General features: G+C 41.2%; 1 protein-coding gene across 1 annotated transcript; it reads left to right on the plus strand.

Annotated features, from left to right (window-relative positions):
• Window positions 1-316: 316 nt before the first annotated feature.
• LOC6598585 (TWiK family of potassium channels protein 7) lies at window positions 317-19521 on the plus strand. The gene is made up of 8 exons (XM_002023582.2): window positions 317-639; window positions 17816-17977; window positions 18045-18168; window positions 18235-18384; window positions 18453-18644; window positions 18707-18822; window positions 18892-18984; window positions 19040-19521. The coding sequence occupies exons 1-8, from the start codon at window positions 403-405 to the stop codon at window positions 19193-19195; spliced, it is 1230 nt and encodes a 409-aa protein (XP_002023618.1). The 5' UTR covers window positions 317-402; the 3' UTR covers window positions 19196-19521.
• Window positions 19522-19671: the final 150 nt, after the last annotated feature.

The following is a 19671-nucleotide window of genomic DNA, read 5'->3' on the forward strand; positions in this document are numbered from 1 at the left end:
GGGAAAGTAGTTTCAACAAAAATATCGAAAAAAAAAACAAACAAAAAATATCACCTGCAATTATATTATCAACCAAAATTTGTATATCTTTATTCAATATCGGTGCTTCGCTGCGGTTGCTCGGTTTCGATTCGGATCGGCGTCCTTTTCCTCACAATCAAGTCTTTGGCGTTTGGCGCGCTTTGAATATTGTTCGAAAATTACAAACAAAATTGTCCACCTCTTTCTGATTTCTTCTGTTGAGCGACAATGTGTGTCGTTCAGGACCTAAAAGGGCCTAGTCCCTAAGAGAAAATTCTAAAATTATAGAAATAAATTAAATAAAAAAGAATATACATATATATATGTATATGTATATATAAATTGTAAAGTTTGTTAGTCAGTGCTAAAGGCTTTCAAATCATGCCCGTGAAGACAGGGGCCAATGGCGGCGACTACGACTCCCAGGACGAGGCCAGCACTGAGCTGCTGGAAAAGCTCAAGCATCTGGATCGCCGTGTGGACGCCGTCGAGGGTGGAGGCTCTGGCGGCCTATGCGGCCGGAGGTCGTCCTGCTGGCAGTCGGTGAAGTGGAAATCGGCTCTCAATCATATCGGATTGCTGGTCTCCCTGTCCATCTACTGTGGCGTGGGTGGTTTGGTAAAGACGTGTTTCTCTCCCATAAAATCTGTTTAAATATTTAACTCGATTTCAACGGCTATCCATCTTGATTCTCGAGACGACCTGCTGCTTGTTAGAGAATATGAAACAACATCAAACAATAGCGCAATGGCAAAGACTGAAAATTTTCCAACGTTAAAATAGCGTTGTGTTTGTTTTTGGGGGTCAAAACGAAACACAAATGTGGGAACACCCAAAATATTTATTGCAGTGAAAATACTAAAAATTAGTTCAAAAATGAAGACATAAAAACTATTTTGTACATTTAAGTACCAGACGAACACCCTCTCGCTCACCTCAAACTGCTAATTGCCTTGCCATTGCACATACATCACAGAACAGAAAAGAACAGAACAGAACGGAACGGAACAGAACGGAACAGACGGGTCTGGAGCAGACGATGAGGGAGCTGCCGGAGGAGAGGCAACTGCATCATTGAGGTCTCTGCCTCGAGACCCGGAGGCAGTCCATGTGTGACCGCCGAAATATGGAGGGACCATCGGACCATCGGTCCATCGGTCCATCGGTCTGCCTATCCGTCTGTGGGTCTGTCCGTTGCCCGTCTGTCCATTGAAATGGTCGAATGCTGTTGGCTCTTGTCTAAACATTTACATTTTCGCCAATGACGTCGTCGAATCCGAATCTGTAATGCCGTCAGTAGTCCATGGATGCAGCTGAGGCAGCGAATACGGGCCCTGGGGGGGGCGATGGAGCTTTAATCGTTGCTGCCCACGACTTGACATATGGCCGAGTGTCGTGACGGGAAGGTATTTGTTATACTCGTATTGCCTCTCAATTTCCTCAAGCATTAGCATTTTCAGTGAGTAGGGCAGTGGCTGCCCAATGATTGAGTTGACTGAACAAAGAAGCCTAGTTTCACGATTGATTTGAATTTCGAATGTGGGTTAACCGATATAAATATGTACATATGTCTGTATATATTTATACATTTATTTTAATAAATAAAACTATTGAACTATTGCATAATTAAATATTTTACACATATTAATTCTTAGCTACATAGGCTTTTTTAATACGAATTAGAGCTACCACTTGGCTAAATGGATGATTCATGATGCCTCCAAATTCTTTGATATGTACTTCTGGGCAATATCAAACTTGTTCTTAACTTGACCACGTCCCTCACCCTACACTCAAGCAACCATCGACCCCGTCAACACCTCGCCTATATATTTGGCAATTTGCGCGGATTTCGGGCAACAAAAGCCATGCATTAATCAAGCAACACATTCGTATTCATGCGAACTATCAGAGACCCCTCCTCCCAAGACCGGACTCTTCGACATAAGTGCCTCATTGGCCCCATCCTCATCTCCATCCCCATCCCAGCTTTCCAGCCCAGTCCATCCACTGAACACACATACACCACATGTTGGCCAATTATGCACACTTCTCGGCCAAATTGCTCATCAAATTTGTTTCACAAAAATTCACAATTTTTCAAGAGAGAAAACGATTGAACAAGAACAAAAAAAAAAATTTGTTTTATGTTCTGCGGGGGCCTCTGATTCTTGGGGCCTCCATCGTCGATCCCGTTGCCCCCTGGTCCCCCGATTCCTGCGCTGATAGAAAATAAACTGTTTGACGGGTTGGGTTGGCAGCGAAAATGTTCTTGAAAAGTGCCACAAACATTTTGCTTCAATTGGAATTCGTACTTTCTTAATGCAATTTATTTGGGATTCATTTCCCACTTTCCACTTCGCCACCAGACCCTTCTACGTACCTACCTACATATACATATCTACAAAAAATGCCGGCTGCCAAATGAAACGGAAATGAATCCACCGGACCAGTCTCACATCAGCATATCAGATAACTTACCAGTTTTTTCCAGGTTTTTATTTTTCTCTCCCTCTCTACGTTTTGGTGCGGAAATCATCTCGAGCTAAGTTTGAAGCAACAAAAAACTTTTGTCAAGTGTTTTGACCCTTCCACACAATCAAATGGCTCAGAAAGTTTTCTTCTATGATCATAGCTCGAGTTGGAGGTATTTCTGGGAATTTTGTTTGCTCTTGCGAACTCTGATTGTCTTTCAAACGGTTACAAATTAAGTATAAAATTGATTTCTTAGTATATATATTTTCTAAAGATAGGTCTTGCATTGGGTTTACAATCTTTTGACCTTACTTTCGGCGTTCTATGATACAAATAATTATATTTTAATGAACGGCCTAGACGAGTAATCGGGTAAAGAGTGCATATCACCAAAAGTTTCTGTAATCAGGTAGAATAAAGCATTTTTCTAATCAGTTTAAGTTTAATGAACCCACTAAAAAATTGCTCATTAACTTGAACTTTATTTTTATTCGGTAATTTATGACGGAAAAATATGTTATTTATTCTTAGATTTCTCATAACAGAGCCACTTGGATATTTTTAGACTTTTGTGTTGTCGGAAATGTGGAATTCTCGAGTTCCATTAATTTGTTTTTGATCCTTGATTAATTTATGTTGTATATTAAATTTGTTTGGCAGTTCGCAGATTGAAATTGTAGATAAATTTAAATTTAATTAATTTTTAAATCTTAAATCTTGAAAAACTGCAACGAAAATATCAAAGATATCAAAATCAATCAGCCTACGGAGATTGGCCGAATTATGTCAAAACTTTGTATAGCTTTGGTAGATAAGCCTGCTGGAAAACAATTGACATTTATTGAATATTTATGAGTTTTTCTCTTTTCTCCTCTTTTACCCAGTGAAGTTTGTTTAGTAATTAGGACCGGGCTTTCCCATGGGAACGGCACTAGAGTGACTCAAATTACAGGCAAACAGCCTCCTCCACATATGGTCAAGAACCAGAGGAGTAGATGCGTCCAGAGGATGCGTCCTAAGTGAGTGGCTATAAATCATTTTAATTAGCAGTTTGTAGATTACTTGAAGTCCCCATCGATTCACATTCGCCTCTCCTTTTTGTCCTTTGGGTGTGTGTGGGTAAAAAATTTCGGCTTGTCAAAAGAGGTGTCCGTCCAATGGAAAATGGAGAGCTTAAGCCAAACTAAGTTGAAGGCCGAACGAATTAAGTTCTTGGCCAAAAGCCACACACACAACAACAAAAGCTATTAGACAACCAACCCAACTTTCACTCTCTATTTCTTTCCCTATACATACAATATATAGTCATATGTGTGTGTTTGTTGGTGTTATCTGATTAACTGACCCATCCAAGCCTGCCCAGACATGATTTTTCATATTGGGCCCAATTTGCCGCTTGTCCCTGAAAGGAATCCGAGACCAGGAACTAGGCACGGCCTCGACAATATTGTACGCCTTTCTGCCGCACGGATGTTTGCCTTTAAATAGCACATATAAAAAGAATAATGGACATTGGTGGTAGGAGAAGCAGAAGCAGAAGAAGAAACAGCAGTGATAGAAGGCCTAGTGGGAATCCTAGTAGTAGGATAACCCACATGTGTCCTTAGGAAACGTTGTAAAATCACGTCACGCTCGCATTGGAAAAATATTTAAAACGATTCAGTTGCCTCTGTTTAATGGAAATTTTAGCGAAGTTGGTGAAGACGACCAATAGATCTATATCGTAAAAACACACTCAACCACCTCGAATATATTTCTTTAAAATAAGAAATATGTTGAGCACAAATGGTTTTTGTTTTACCGATCGTTTCTATGGCAGCTGTATGAGGATGAAATCCGTTTCGACTTATTTCCACGAATGATCTATGCATTCAGGAGAGAAGTTAGGTGTATGTATGCCAAGAAAACGACTTACAGATATCTCTAGATAGATTCGTCCTGTCTATGCTAAACATGCTTGTGAATGGCCCAACTCAAGTAAAGCATTAATAAGAGGTACTACCCGGAATTCAGCTTGTATACAATCTCTTCCTGCCAATATTATAACTATTTTTCCAATCTCCTTCCACCTTCGTCAGGTGACGCCATATTGGAGTAATTCTTGCCATAACATTGAACCGATCGCAAAGTGTTTCAACCATTTGGGATACAAAGTTCCGTTTCTCTGGATCTCTGGATAGCTTCTGACATATGTAAATCCATATAATCCAGACAGATGGGCAGACTTTATGGAGTCGGAATCGCTTCTTTCTGGCTGTGATATGCATCAACAAAAATTTAGTAAACAGAATAGGAAGTAAGTGAAAATAAGGACTCTGGCCGGACCTGTTTTCTACATTTAAACAGATAAATATAAAGATTGTATATACAACATGTAGTATATAATTTAAATTCGATCAAGAGATGACAGCCATGTACCACAGATTCTCATCCCTCACTAATCAAATAAAAACCTCAAAACCGCCAGTCAATAAGCAAAGTCAAGGAATTCAGTTCAATTTTTGTTTCCTAATGAAATCATTCCGCCCGGACGCCTTAAGCTATGCAACACTCTGTTTCGGTTACGTGGAAGCCACATAATTTTGTTGTTTTTTGTTTGCATATTCCAATCATGTACCCTGGGACCCATGGACCCCCGTCCGACCGACAAAAATGCGTGCAAATTGCTCAACAATGACAGGCCAAGCGATTCGTTTCGGTACGATTCAGGTCAAGACAAAGATCCATTCCATAAACGAAACTTTTACCAAAGTGTTTAAGTGTATTAGTGAGGTGCGGTAGAAGAGAGGGGTACCAAGGAGCGACGGCAGCGATTGGCGGAGGGTGATGACATGGCCAAAAGATAAGTTTGTGTGGGCCATCAATTGGGGCACGCATGAGGCATACAAATGGATGACTTTCCACTCGCCAGCGACACACATCCAACAACATTTCAATTTATAACCCCCCAACGAAAAGGACAGAGATCCAATAGATAGTAGGTCATAAAGTCACTTGACCACGACTAAGAGATAGTACCACAGTATCAGAATACAAAGAGAGAGGATTGCTTTCAACAATTTAGCACGCCCAAAAAAAAAATATCTTCATTATTGCGGCGGCCTCTTTTTGTTTTACATGTGTCAAACCTCAAGATACAAGACACAAACTTTCGGGCCATCCATTCGTCTGGCAATGGGCCAACAAAATACAACGTACCGGCCATCGCCACAAGTGGGTGGTGGCTGTGCGGGTGGAAGTGCCATCAAATTATTAACAAATTATGCGACGACAGGCAGGTGACAAGATCTGACAGATTTATGCGGAAAGTCGCCGAGTGTGAAATAAATTTATAAAACTACGAGTATGCGAGTTCCTTCCCACAACGAAATTCTTGGGTCGCGTGTCTCCAGCTAAAAATAAAGAAGAAATTAACTTAATTCGGGAACCTCTCTGGTTTTTTAAGTCCAATTAAGTTCGCATTGTGCATACGTATATCTGAACCAAATATACTTTTCTATATACAGAACACTCTAGAACAAAATCGAGTTCAACGCAAAATACACCTTGGGGCCGCCTTTGGAAACTTTATTGCCGCTTGTCTTTTTATACCCTGTGCTCAAAGACTACAGGGGTACACGTGTATCTGTAAATCAATAGTCTCCTGTGACATCACACTGCATCAAGGGGCATACCTATGTATCTGTGCATCAAGTGGCATCCTCAATTTGGAAGGTACAAGAAATCCGAAAAGTCAGAATCATATCTACCCAAAAAAACGCAAAATTTGTTCTAAATCGGATTGTTATTATATCTAGATAGAAGAAAATATTTTCACCCATATTTTCTGAAAGCCCTATATTTTGTTCAACAGTGTATGCGTTATGGTACAATACAGTAAATGCATGTATTTTCTCTGATTGATGCCACATAGTGCATTGGGCTGTTAACCCAAATGCGGACTAATTACACATCAAGCCTCAATCAATCAAGCAACCGTAACCGTATTTATCTGCTTTCATATTAATCGCCTGATGCTGATATCATCAGAAAAAACATTTTTCAAAAAATAGTTTTTAACAAACTGTATTAAAAAAACATAACGTATCACACTTTTGGCTTATTTAATAAACAATTTTGAACTTTCTTAGATCAAAGAAAAATCACAGCTTAACAACTTTTATTTCTTGCTAAACCTAAAAATTCTATGAAAATATCTTTGATAAATAAAATTACCCACAGTTTCCCTCAATATTGGCGTCCACACGAAAAGGTCAAATTTGTTGTGTTCTTCGTCAAAAACATTCTTCATTGAAGAAGCAAAAACTATTATATTTAGCTCGAAAGTCCGAGTTTTTCATTTATTCTTAAATCTGAATGGATACGATTTTGAATGCTTCCAGCAACCAAAGATGTCCATCTCATTTGTAAACGAAGCCGCATACACATACATACATACGTACAAATGTTATAAAAATAGTCAAAATAGTTCCCAGTCAAAGTCAGATCTTTTTTGTTTGCCATAAAAATAACCATTTGTGGTTTTTCATTCGACGAACCCAACGTTTTCATGCCATTTTCTGCCCCTTCCTATATTGGAAACTGCATGTATTTGCGTTTACTTTGACCTTTGACATTCTCAATTCCATTACTAATTTGGGGATGTCCGACTCCATAGATCAAATTCAGATCGAAGTGTACGCCTTCGCTTTCGGCTTTAACTTTGAGCAAACGATGGGGAAGGGTATTTAAAGATTTGGCGCGAAAGCAAGCCTTTGTTTCGTGTTTCGTGTTTCTTGTATAGTTGTTTGTTCTTTGTTTTGGCTGGCGGCATCTCCCACGCTTTTCGCGGTTTATGGGGACGTCATTGTTTATCGGCCTTCCATATTCAGACACAAACTCGTTGACAACAACAGCAACAGGGAATTTTCTTTTCGTCTGCCAAAAAGAAAAGAAATCACATTTTTCTTAATCACTTTTCTTTCATTGTTTGCCTTCTCACATCGTTCAGTGTTAATTTTCATTTCCTTCTTTCCTTTGGGGTTTTTCTTGGGTCTGGCCCCGGCGGCGTATGAGTAATATTCGCATTGATGCTTTTTTATGCTCTGGCAGGCCAAAAAAGATTATAGGTATATATTTATTCAACATATTCCCCGTTTAGCTGCCTTTCAGTTCTATCTTTAACCGTGAAGCAATTAATCTGAAGAATTCCTTGTTGGCATTGAGGGACTCTGTCTACCTTTCCGATTCTCGCCAGATATGTAAATAATTATATTCAACGCAGAGAAGCAAATTGCGTTGCTTAAGTTGGATTACTTTGTAAGAAGAGCTATATTCATGTCATATCAAAACGATCGACCTTGTACAAGAGTATCAGAAGCCTCGACCCCTCGACGCATTCCATTCTTTTTTGTTTGATTCCGATTTTCGCGATCCGCCAGAAACCAGGGAAATAAATTATCTGCCGATCTGCCAAAACAAACTATCCATAAAAATTGGCTGGATTTAATAATTTATACAATTTATTATCAACTAAAAATAATAAACTATCGAGACACAGGTCCCTCCACACAAAAATTAAAAATTTCACGTTCTGTTATTTTGGCTTTCGTTGCTCTCGTTGTTGCTTTTGATTTATTTATTTTGTTAGCTTAAAAATTACGGAATTATTTTTGTTCTTTTGATTGTTGTTTGGGTTTCAAGGGAGGCGTGGCATGGAACTGCTGCACTGTAAAATTTTAATTTGGCAGCGAAACAAACAATCAAACACGCGTAAACCGAAAAACAAGAAGAAAATTACCAAATTTATGTGGACCTGGCGTGTCAAGGTTGTTCTCAAAATATTTTTGCTCTTCTTCTGACTGTTTTTTTTTTTTTTTTTTTTTTGTTTGCTAAGGTTGTTATATGCAGTACTTTTTGTTGTGTTAGCAATTTACAGAAGGAAGTGGCTCATAAAAAATCGTTCGACGCCGTATTAGCATAATTGAAACGGAGCATGGGAATCGCTTCGGAATTTGGCCAAAGAAAAAGCCAAGAAGAAATCGAAACCGGACGTACTTTGTTCGTGACAAGGGGAATGCCCTATGCAAAGGGGATTTGGCATGTCTGGTAATCCGATTGGCAGGTACTGATATAATCTTCTGATTAGATTATGCCCTTTCAAAACAAAAGAACGGCTTACTGATTTCAACATCTGATGTATAACATCTAAGGGATCCCCTTTCAATCCTCTTATCTTATGATCGTTTAAATACTTTTATAAGCTGCATATGATCAGGATTACGATTCAATTCAAATGTTTACTTCACTATGATCTCCTTTTTCAAAACCCTTAATTCTGAATATTCCTTTGAATAGTCATTGATATGATCCCTACCTACTAATCCCCTTGTTATTATGTATATGATTTGATTTTATATATGCTCTACCCATACATTCCTTACCGCGAATTATTTGACTAAAATCGCTTTCATAAGAAGGTTCTATAAATGAGACGATATTACCCGACTATACACTTTCCACTGCCTTTGGGAAAACACTTTCACTAAAATCCACCGCAGCAATTACCAGAAAGCCAAATCACGGTATTAGCAGACGAAGAACAAAAAACGAAAAGCGACCAGGATTCAAAACAGAGAAAGGCCAAAAAAGCTAACTAGAACTCGGCCTCGTGGACAGTCTGGCGCCTTGCGTGCAGCACGTGCACTAAGCCAGGCCCGGATCCGAACACGGACCCATTAGCTGCTCCTCCTCCTTATCGACAGTACCCGCAGTAGTCCGCACCATCGCACCACCCGACCAGAGCACATCCTCGCACTACTCCTCAGATTGACGAAGCTTTGATTGTTTTTTCGCAGGTAGTAGCAGTCGACACAATCTTTAAGAAAACTCGACACGCAAATCAAACGCTGAAGCAACTCAATTTTTAAGGAACCTCAGCAATATATTCTTCAAAGGATATCCTAGGGTAGCAAATGGTCTATTGGGCAAACTGATTGAAGATTTTTCCTTGGTTTCACCACATTTGTTGGCCAATTTTTAGGAGTATTACAAGCCAAACACACATACGAGGTACAGGTGTACACATTAATGTTCACTTAGGTATGCCCAAAGTGAGATTGCATTGATGTTCCTTTAAGAATTTTTTAGAGAAACTCTGAATATTGATTGGTATTCATTCAATGAATTCAGAAAATTCTGATTAGCTCCTGATTTAACTTCTCTAAGACTCTATTGTAGCTTTTCAGACTTAGCTATTCGTTGAGACATTTCCCTTGTAAAAATATAATTCCTTTGAGCTCTGTGACTTCGGTAATGAATGATATTTTAAGGTCTTTAACGGTCTTTTAAGTTTTGTTATGAATTTTTTTGGTTCTACTGAAATTATTTGGGTGCTTAAACTTATCAAGAATTGCATTAGTTTGATATTTTTATAGCCGATACTCAAAATGATTAAAGGGCATATTTTATTTCTGGTGAAAGTAAAGTACATACATATTCCTAATCAGCATCAGTAGCCGAGTCGATTGAGCCATGCTCGTCCTAGTGTCTGAGCGTCTAGTGCTCAGAGACTATAAGAACTAGAGCAATGACACTTTTTGTCCAGTCTTCTGTGATATGTCACTGTTACAAGTGTATTTCAAAACTTCGCCTCTTTGTCGTTCAATATTAGCGCCGTCTGCTGGAGGCCGTAGAGTTGCGGTCGCAGCAACAACTCACAACGTTCCCCCTCGTTTATGTTTGGATTTATTGGTAGTGCTGTTAATTTTCGAGATTATTATTGTTATAATATATATTAAGACCGCTGCTTAAGCCCTTTAGAGAATATGTTTAGTTAAACGATTGCAAAATTTCACAGGGTATCCACATAGTCCACAGAGTCGACAGACAACTGTGCCATCGCAAAAGTTGCGTGCAACATTTTTGCATGTCAAAATGGCGTTGATTAATGATTGCCATGTCGATGTGTGTGCTCGTATATGTGCCCTCGTGTTTGTGCGTTAAATGCACATAATGCGCATACGCAACGTTTGACAAGAAAAAGGCAAGGAACGGATGCATGACGCCGCTCTTTTAACCAATACCACAAGCGGTAAACAATAAAAACACTTACACTCTTTCAATAATGGAAATTTGTGTATGTGTGTGTGTGTGTGGGTGCTCTCACACATATGCAAATAGACTGATGTCAAACTTTTCTGAACTTTGACAAGCAGCAAAATGCATTAAACTCTGGTCCCATGGCAAGATGTGAGAGAAGGAGGCGCCTGTGGAAGTTTCCCAAGTGGATTATGGAAATTTATGCAATGGCAAAATTTTGATAAATTTTCAATAGATGGGGGAGAACAAGCTAATACCGTTAGAACGCGAAACGGGGGCAATGGCGGATGAGGCAAATTGATAAGAAACGATGCGTCAGGTCAGGCATAGGCACTCAAATGTCATAGAAAATGGTTAAGTTACTACGACACTGCCACTGTTGTGAACAAATCAAATCTCTGTCATTTTGTTCTCGCAGGAATTCCGCAAGAATTTGTGCATGGGTTCCAAAACGTATCGTTTCAAGTTTCAAAATAACGACGATTTTCTGAAGCAGCCATGTGGAACAACAATATGTCGAGCCTGACCTTCATCTTTTTGGGCCACATCATTCTAGAGGTAGTTAACTCCTTCCGACTGCTGGAAGCAGTTTTTGGCCAGCTTCCAATTGCTTGCCAGCACATCCGCTCTGGATCTGGCTCGGTTCTGAACCATGGCTTTCCATTTCCGATTCTAAAAAACCCTGTTTTGCTGGACCAGTTATAAGAAAGCAGATAGGGTAGTCAGTCCACTGTGCACAGTGGGCTGTGTTGGGCCAGCAGAGTACCTGGAGACACGCCGGAATGGAGTGGGGTTTGTAAGCGATGATATCCATCTGATATATCCAGCGTTCGTTTCTAAAGGGTCCTTGATTGGCGTTGAGGAATATATTTACCCAACATTACGACATGTGGAATATTGGAAGTGGAAATTCTGATTTAAGACTGAAAGATCCTTGATAATGGCAATTGAGTTGAAATCTGAATGAGGAAGATTCTCAGAACAATCTCAAATAATCAACAACATCTCGATGAACCATGAGAAATAGGTTCATCTCGTCCAAAGATCAAAGGCCAACAATCTAGGCAACAATCTTTAAGTGGAACTCAAAACGAACTTTGAATCCCAACCTGCCATCAGTGAAAGGAAGTCGCATTCGAGGCATAAGTCGCCTTTAAGGCTTCTGCCACATTTGGTACATCTCTGGGATTCGTTCAAGGTTGAAAGTGGCCTTTTGTGTGCACAAGAATCAAATCTATTGTGGAAAAATTTATGTAGCTACCAAGATCGTGTTACATCGGTTTACAAATGTCAGGGGAAGTCACTTAGCTGGTCCTCTCAAGATGCCTTTCCAGACATCCTGTTTGAATCTGTTCCAGCCAATCCCACACAATTCAGATGTCTTTATAGTTTCATAAACCAATTTAAAATCATTTGAATCTCACACGAACATTTGTAACCCCCTTTCCCCAAGCGAAAAGCTATCAGTTTCATGGTTTGACCGCGCTCTGTCCAAAAATGATGCCTTCGCGTGTAAATTGGAAAAACGAACACACAAATCATCATCAGCCACAACAAGAGAACGGGCCAAGAACAGCAGTCTCATTAGCCAACAGAAACCCATCCAATCCATCCGGCAGCTGGCCCCAACACAGTGTCAATCAATGTCTCCACCTCCACAGCCCTCGCTCTCTGGACAGCTGCCAAAATAGGGGCACAAGGGGCCATACATCAGAAGTAATCGCGAGAACATAATTAAAAAATTAAAAAACTATTTGCCCTGTCTGTCCACGCTGTTGTTCTTCATTGTTTTTCTTCATCTTTTAATTTGTATTTTTATTTTTAAATAATGAGTTTGTGTGTTCAACATTTCTGCGGATCATTAATCTGTCTTTCTAAGACACCTGAGCATTCGGGGGGTTATGTTAGAGAAGCGCCGATGAATCACAAAGACTGAAGTGCCTTCACTCTTATACTATGATGATCATCGAATATTTGATTGGTTTGGAGTATACTTTATTTAAATTTAAACAGTTTATCATGGATCATAATCAAAATTGGTGACCTTTTAAAGGAGCTGACACGAGTACGGGCTATATAAAGGCATATCCTATGTACTTTTTGATGCGCTGAAACATAGTGATCAGCGGAATTGGTATATATATTGGAACCGGCTCACCAGTCGAACATTATACAAATCTTTATGAGAAAACTGCCATTTAGCAAACTGAAGAGCTTCATCAACTTCCACCTCGGGCAGATTGAAGATAACATCTTTAGGTACATACGAGTATACCCCATATATGTACCACCTATCGCTAACTATCGCTTGCTCCATCGGGAGTGGGGTCAATCATCCGTCGCCCATCATCCCGGTCATGCCATGCCATGTGGCATGCCACGCTCAGTCAAACCTAAGGCCCCTTTGACCTGGCATAATCTTTTCGCCGTCAGGCTGCCATGTTTGCCTTACACACACCACGGGTAGCGGGTAAAAACGCGCCAAAAAAAACGCACACAAATCAAAAATGAAAAACTCTTTATTGCACGCGTATGGTATATGCGCGGACAGGTCGTGGTGGGGGGTGGGGTTGGGATAAAGTGTGTGCTGCGAGTATATTAGCTTTAACAGCTGATTTTTTGTCGTGGCATGCAAATCGTGCGTGTGGCAGTGGGGTGCCCTCTAGCTGCCACATAGCCAAACGTACCATTTGAACATAATTTTTTGGTTTGTCCAAATGTCTGTCACGTCCTGATGGTCACGCAAGAGGGTGGGCCACGGCGCTGGAAACTGGTGTGTTTTTGGGACTTTTGATACTTTGATAAGAACGTGTGCTTAATGGGAAAACGAATACAAACTTCCAGTTGCGACTACTGGCCAACCTCAGAGCACATGCGGCCCCACCATCGGAAAGGCATGCATCGGTATGGGTACTTCTGGGATTTCCCAGTCCTTATCAACGTGTACTTCGATAACTGGAACAGAGCACGAATATTTTCAAGAGTGCCAGTCCTCATGCTACTTATAAAGCTGCTCATTTCCATAGTCCAAAGTACCAAAATCTTGGTAATCATCATCCTCACAAGTGTGTGTCCGAGTGTGTGTGTGTGGGGGGTCCATTGTCTAGACCTGATAATCATCACAATCTCTGAACTGGGTCTGTGCCCAGTCCCGAACGATTCCGCGATTTACCATCTCCGTACTCCTCCTTTACGAAACTCGAGTATATAGATCCTTTGTCTCTTTTTGGGGTCCGTATTTGGGTCAAGCACTGGGCATTAGCATAAAACAAACATCTAAAGGCGCTCCAGGAATCGCCAGTGGGGCAAATGGCACTTACATGGATGGTGCTTTTGTCGGCTATTGTGCCACGAAATTGGCTAATTAGCCCAGCCGCAGGTGGGGCTGCTCCGAGCCGCACTCCGAACACCAGGGTTATCATTTCGGGGCATTTTTCATTTCCCTTATGCTTTGGTTGAATTTTAATTTGATTTTATTGTGTGTGATCTCTTTGGGGCGAACTTTTTTTTGGGGCACAAACCGACCTTGGCCATAATCTGGCAAAAGTACACATAAATATGTCAAGTGCCAAAAGTGCGAGTGGAGTGGCTCGCGCCACAGGCGGTCCCCGTCGGGTCTGCTGTGCCGTGGCCATAAAACGGAATAAACGTTTATGTTTATGATTATAATTGGGGTGTTTTTTCCAGTGCTGCGCAGCGCTGTGTGTCGACAGTTCTTTAAGTGTGCGATTGGAACCCGTCAACCGGGTCCCAACAAGCTGTGATTGTAATGGAGGCGAAGAGGCTTGTAGATAATTTTGAACTTTTTGCAACCTTTCATACTGCCAAGAATATCGAAATAAACTTAATAAAAGCCTTGGCATATGGTGGGTAAAAATAAAAGCTGTAAATATTCCTCTTCGTCTATATAGTCAAAGAGTTATAGAGGGTTGCTCTGATCCGCAGCTCCTGAGAATCGCATGCCCATATCAATTGGATATGGATTCGCTGCCATTAAATCATTTAACAATTGTTTAGTCATTATATTTAACAAAGATCTATGGGTGTGGAGCCCTCAAACCATTCGTTTTTATTACCCTGCGAAGCACACTCAATAAATAATCAAAACTTAATGAACTGACAGCGATTTATACAGCGGCAGCAAGAACAACAATTTTCGGGAATTATGTATGTCTAATTTGCTATGAAATCATAAACTCATAAAATCAACAAAGCAAAGTTCGTGGAGATGCCGCAGATGCCGGCGATGCCCACCCGCGGTTTTAACCGCGCGCGACAGGAAGGCACTGATTTGGAAAATCTTAAAAAGTGTTTCCCCCCCTTTCCGGCTACTCCCGGACACACCCGCACCCCTACAACATGGGGGAGGGGAGTGAGCAATAATCAAGGGAGCAATATTTAAGGTTACAACGAGACTGATTTCGTGGGGCGCCCATCAGTCGCCAGTGCCGTTGGTCATTTTCACATTCGCTCGCCGCTTCCGCAAGTTTTTTCTCTCCTTCTCCCTGGGCGAAACTGGTCCTGGGTAAGGTCCCTTGGCATGGCGGTCATTGCCGCCCCCGGATCTAATTTTCAATAAATAATATCCATTTATATTTATTATATAGGAGTAAGGAAGGATGGATGGATGGATGGATGGATGGATAGATGGAGTAAGGAAGGCCTGCCCTCAAAGTAATTTTCATAAATATATAATTTTGGTGTAATATTTATTATTTATTGTTTGTTGAGCGTGTACCCCTTATGATGGTATTCTACAGAACTTCTATATTGAGCAGATCATGAAAAAAGAGGATTCTTGTCCATGGCTTACAATATTTCCGCTCTTTCTACATACCTTCGAGTATAACTTTTGATTTGTACGGTCATACCAGATCTTTGAGTATATATTTCGCCACGTCCAAGCCCCTCTGAAATATGACCCTCTATACCATTATTCGGTAAAGTTGGCTTCCCTTTTTTACTGTTCACCCTACAAAAATATTTACGCATGTGCTGGTGTGCGGTATAGAATCAATCTGTGACCTTCTGCCCTCGGCTTTGGGGTCTGGCTGCCACTCTGTCTGTGGCTTGTTTACTGACCGTAGCCTGCTTTTGGACGCTCGCAGCGGAAATGAATTATCACCCGCTAAATGGGCGCGAACATCATTATTATGGCCGCAGCAAAAGCATTTTGTTGCTGGGATTTGTTTTTTTGTTGTTCTTTTAAGGAAGAAAAATGGCCCTGAACATTGGAGGTTTTATTAAAACCCGGGAGCGGCTACAGCTGTGGGGATTACCTACTGGACATGTCGCTGCATCTGCGCTGTGTCAATCTTCCTTAGGTCAGGCGTCAAGCCCTCTTTAACAGGCGGGCACATCGCCCTGAGCCAGCCCAGATGGCCAGGTGGAGCCAGTAAGGAAGGGGTCAAGGGGGTCACTCCATTATTTCCATATGTCGTGCGTTAATTGCCGTACATGCTGGCCAGCCCTGGGGGCTCAGAGCTGCGTGAGATTTATGGTCCGCCAAATGGGGCGACAAAGTGACAAGTGCCTTAAGCTCTCGTTTTGCATGGAATTATAAGGTAGGGAGTCACTTATAGCTGGGATTTTGTACACGAAAGTGGAAGTTAATCATAAATTTCAATTAAATGTCTAAAAGATAGTTCCAGTTCTAATGGAACTCTCATAGCCGATCACTGTTTGGGGTGGCCTTTTGGGGTATGCCAGTCACTGATGGCCTGGTGCCAACACTCCTTTAATGTCCCCCCCATTTAGCAGAGAGCGAAACCCATCTCCGGGCGCATCTCAGGGGATCTCTCACCCAAAGCCACAGCCTGTGGTGCTTGGACGTCTGACTGAAAAGGAGCGGAGAGAAGGAGAAGATGCCCCCACTTTCTGTCCAATAATAATTATAATTTATGCGCAAGCACAGAAAATAAAGCCACAGACACAAGCCTCAACTGTAAATAAAATTGTGAAAGGAACTGTGAAGGAAACTACGACAGTTTCGTGCATGAAACTGTGGAGGGAACTGTGACTGTGGGTGGGAGTGTACGTTTAATTTAACGCTTGTCTACTGAGCTGTTTCTGCCACTGCAAATTATAGATCTGTCGCCCTGTCTCTCACTTTTTAGTTATCATGGTCTGTGCGTATGTATGTATGTACATATCTCCAAGGATGGCACCAATTGGAGTTGGACAAGTTGTCGCCGCCCCGTCAATGTTTTTGGGAAGTAGTCAGACGCAGGCCGCGAGGGGATTGGGTGGGGAACAAAACTAATTAGGATAATGCCCAACTCCAGAAGTCGTGAGTGGAAAATGCAACTCTCAAACTTTGAAAGGGAAACCCAGAGAAAAAGCTGCATGAGGCTGCAATTAATCAAAAGGGGCCAGGATAGGAATTTAAATCAACGAATATTCCAGGCCAGCGTTGACTTGGACTTCGACTATATCAATGTCAAAAGTGAAGGAAATACTTGTGGGGTGGGACAGGGTCAAGAAGCGCACTCAAGGGTGCCCATATATCTTCCATCGCATGTTGGCTGCTGTGTGAGAATGAAAAATTGTCTGATACATTTAAATTGAATATCCACTTCTTTTTTGTTTTTCTTCTTTTTTTTTGTTTTTGCGAACGCTATTGCTTCTTCGATCTGCTGTTAAAAATAAAACTCGATGCCGATTTGTAAAAACTATTTTTATAACGAAAACAGCACAAACTGAAGACAAAGAGGATGGACGTACCGTTCTTAAAGTTAAACAAATTTATTGTGATGATGTGCGAGAAATTGAATGAAGATTTGATTTGGCTTCCAAACCGATTTCTGTCTTAATTCGTTTTCTTTTCGCACTTAAGATGTGAAACATCAAAAAACTGAACAACATTTTGGAATTCTTTATACTAAAACTGATTGTTCTTCTTATTGAAAATTTTTATTTGTTACCTTTGGGTTCGAAGGTCAAAGGTTGACGCACAAGCAAAAAATAATTTGGAGTTTCGCCCATTTGTATGTTTTTTAATCAAATCTAGAGGAAAGGGGTTGATGATGTTAGGGGAATTATATTATTAAGAAAATATCGGAATAAGGTGTGAATGAACGGACGGTTTTCCAGGAGAAATTATTGGAGTTTGCCATAGTGGGAACAAGGTTGGATTTAGGTCGGAAGATTGGATGAATCTGAAGAAATGAGTTGCTTTTTTAACTAAGAACTAAAGCTAACCATTACTTATTCTTTAATGGGATATTCGTTTCTTTGACAGATATTTCGCCACTTAGAGCGTCCCGCGGAAGTGCAACGTCTTACCGATTTGAAGGATGTGGTCAAGAGCCAAAGGGAACGCTTCATGAGCGCCATATTGAACAACACCGAAGTGAACAATCTCAATGAGCTGTTGTCCTTTGAGCTGGCCAAATATGAAGCGGTTAGCATACGATTTGTCAATCCTTTTGGTTCTATTTAAATTTTCGATATTTTGTTGGGGCCTGCAGGCTGTTCAAAAGGCGGCCGAAGGGGGCCTGCTTATAGTCGCCGATAAAGACTTCCCAGAGCCGTACGAGCGATGGAGCATACTGCAGGCTGTGTTCTTCTCATCGACTGTGTTAACCACCATAGGTAGGTCATCAAAAAGCCGCTGCCTTTCAGAGGCATTCAACAACACTCAAAATTATCGAATTTCAGGATATGGCAACATTGTGCCAGTGACTACCGGCGGACGGGTATTCTGCATTTGCTTTGCCCTCATCGGCATACCCTTCACGCTCACGGTGATAGCCGACTGGGGTCGGCTCTTTGCCACCGCCGTCTCAGTGTTTGGAAAACATATGCCCAGTAAGTGTATTACAGATTGCAGTGGGCAGTTTACAGCATATATTTTATCTGTCATTCATCCCATTTAGCCAAGCCAAAGTTTACCAATTTCATAGGAAAGACCTGGTTCTACGCCATTCTGGCTGTTGGCTTCTTGGGTGTCTATCTGGCCGCCGGTGCGGGTCTGCTCCTGCTTTGGGAAGATGATTGGACCTTCTTCGATGGCTTCTACTTTTGCTTCATTACCATGACCACCATTGGGTTCGGAGACCTGGTGCCAAGTAGGTGTTAGAACATGCACCTATGTACATATATACATAAATTGACTGTGTTCGCCTTGCAGAGAAACCCAACTATATGCTGCTCTGTACTCTGTACATTCTCATTGGCCTGGCCCTGACATCGACGATTATCGAGCTGGTGAGGCGTCAGTATGCCACCAGTTGGGCCAAGTTGCAGGTGAGCTGGGGGCACCGTAATCGAGAAAATTGCGAGAGTGTTATGTACATTTGATACTCGTTTTTGCAGGAACTTTCCGGTCCCATGGCGGAGACTTTGCGTCGCTTGGGTGAGACAGCCGGCACGGGTCTGGACTATGCAGCGCTCCAAAAAGTCTTGACTGTAAGTATTTACCCTCCAAACAGTCCACAAAATAAAATGTTGCCCCATTTTACAGGTTTCCATGCCAAAGTGGAACAGCAAGAAGAACGACCACAGCCCGGATATTGCTGCGCTTGAGGCTATCACCAATGCCATTCTAAAAGAGGTGAAGGAGGCACAAAATAATAAGCCCAAGGTCCTGCAAATTGTCATCTACGAGTCCTCTGTCTAAGGAGCAACTAAACAGCGACCGATGTAGAATAAGAGATGGCTAGAGAGAGAGCTTCCACCAATAATCTACAGCATAATCTTCGGGCCACAGCAAAAATATCAGAAAATATCACAGTTACGATTAGTTAGGCTTGAATTGAGTTGAAGGTTGAGGGTTGCCATTGGTGACAGTGGGCACTAGCTAAGGCGTACCACTGCCAGACTTCCATAAGTTAATGTCTGTACATATAGCTATTATATAGTCAAATGTCTAGGCAATAATATTGCTCATACGTACTGAGATCACAGCATACATACTTACATACTATAATTAATTATTTATTTAAAGGCGGGGCAAGTGATTCAATATATAAATAAATACATACGCATACACTATATATAGACATAAATATTTTTTTTGTTTAATGTTAACCATTAGCTTAAGTTATCAATAACATTATTAGTACCTCTTGTCCATGTGATGTATAAATGTCATCT

The sequence above is a fragment of the Drosophila persimilis genome, unplaced genomic scaffold, assembly GCF_003286085.1.
Source record: "Drosophila persimilis strain 14011-0111.01,24,50 unplaced genomic scaffold, DperRS2 tig00000579-arrow-pilon, whole genome shotgun sequence".
In the NCBI taxonomy this organism is placed as follows: domain Eukaryota; kingdom Metazoa; phylum Arthropoda; class Insecta; order Diptera; family Drosophilidae; genus Drosophila; species Drosophila persimilis.

What these genes read in the sequence shown, in the direction of transcription:
- LOC6598585 (XM_002023582.2), top strand. Translation starts at nt 403, where the DNA reads ATGCCCGTGAAGACAGGGGCCAATGGCGGCGACTACGACTCCCAGGAC. An exon ending in GTTTGGAAAACATATGCCCA is followed by an intron (nt 18,385 to 18,452) that starts GTAAGTGTATTA and finishes CATCCCATTTAG; the next exon opens with CCAAGCCAAAGTTTACCAAT. An exon ending in CGCTCCAAAAAGTCTTGACT is followed by an intron (nt 18,985 to 19,039) that starts GTAAGTATTTAC and finishes CCCATTTTACAG; the next exon opens with GTTTCCATGCCAAAGTGGAA.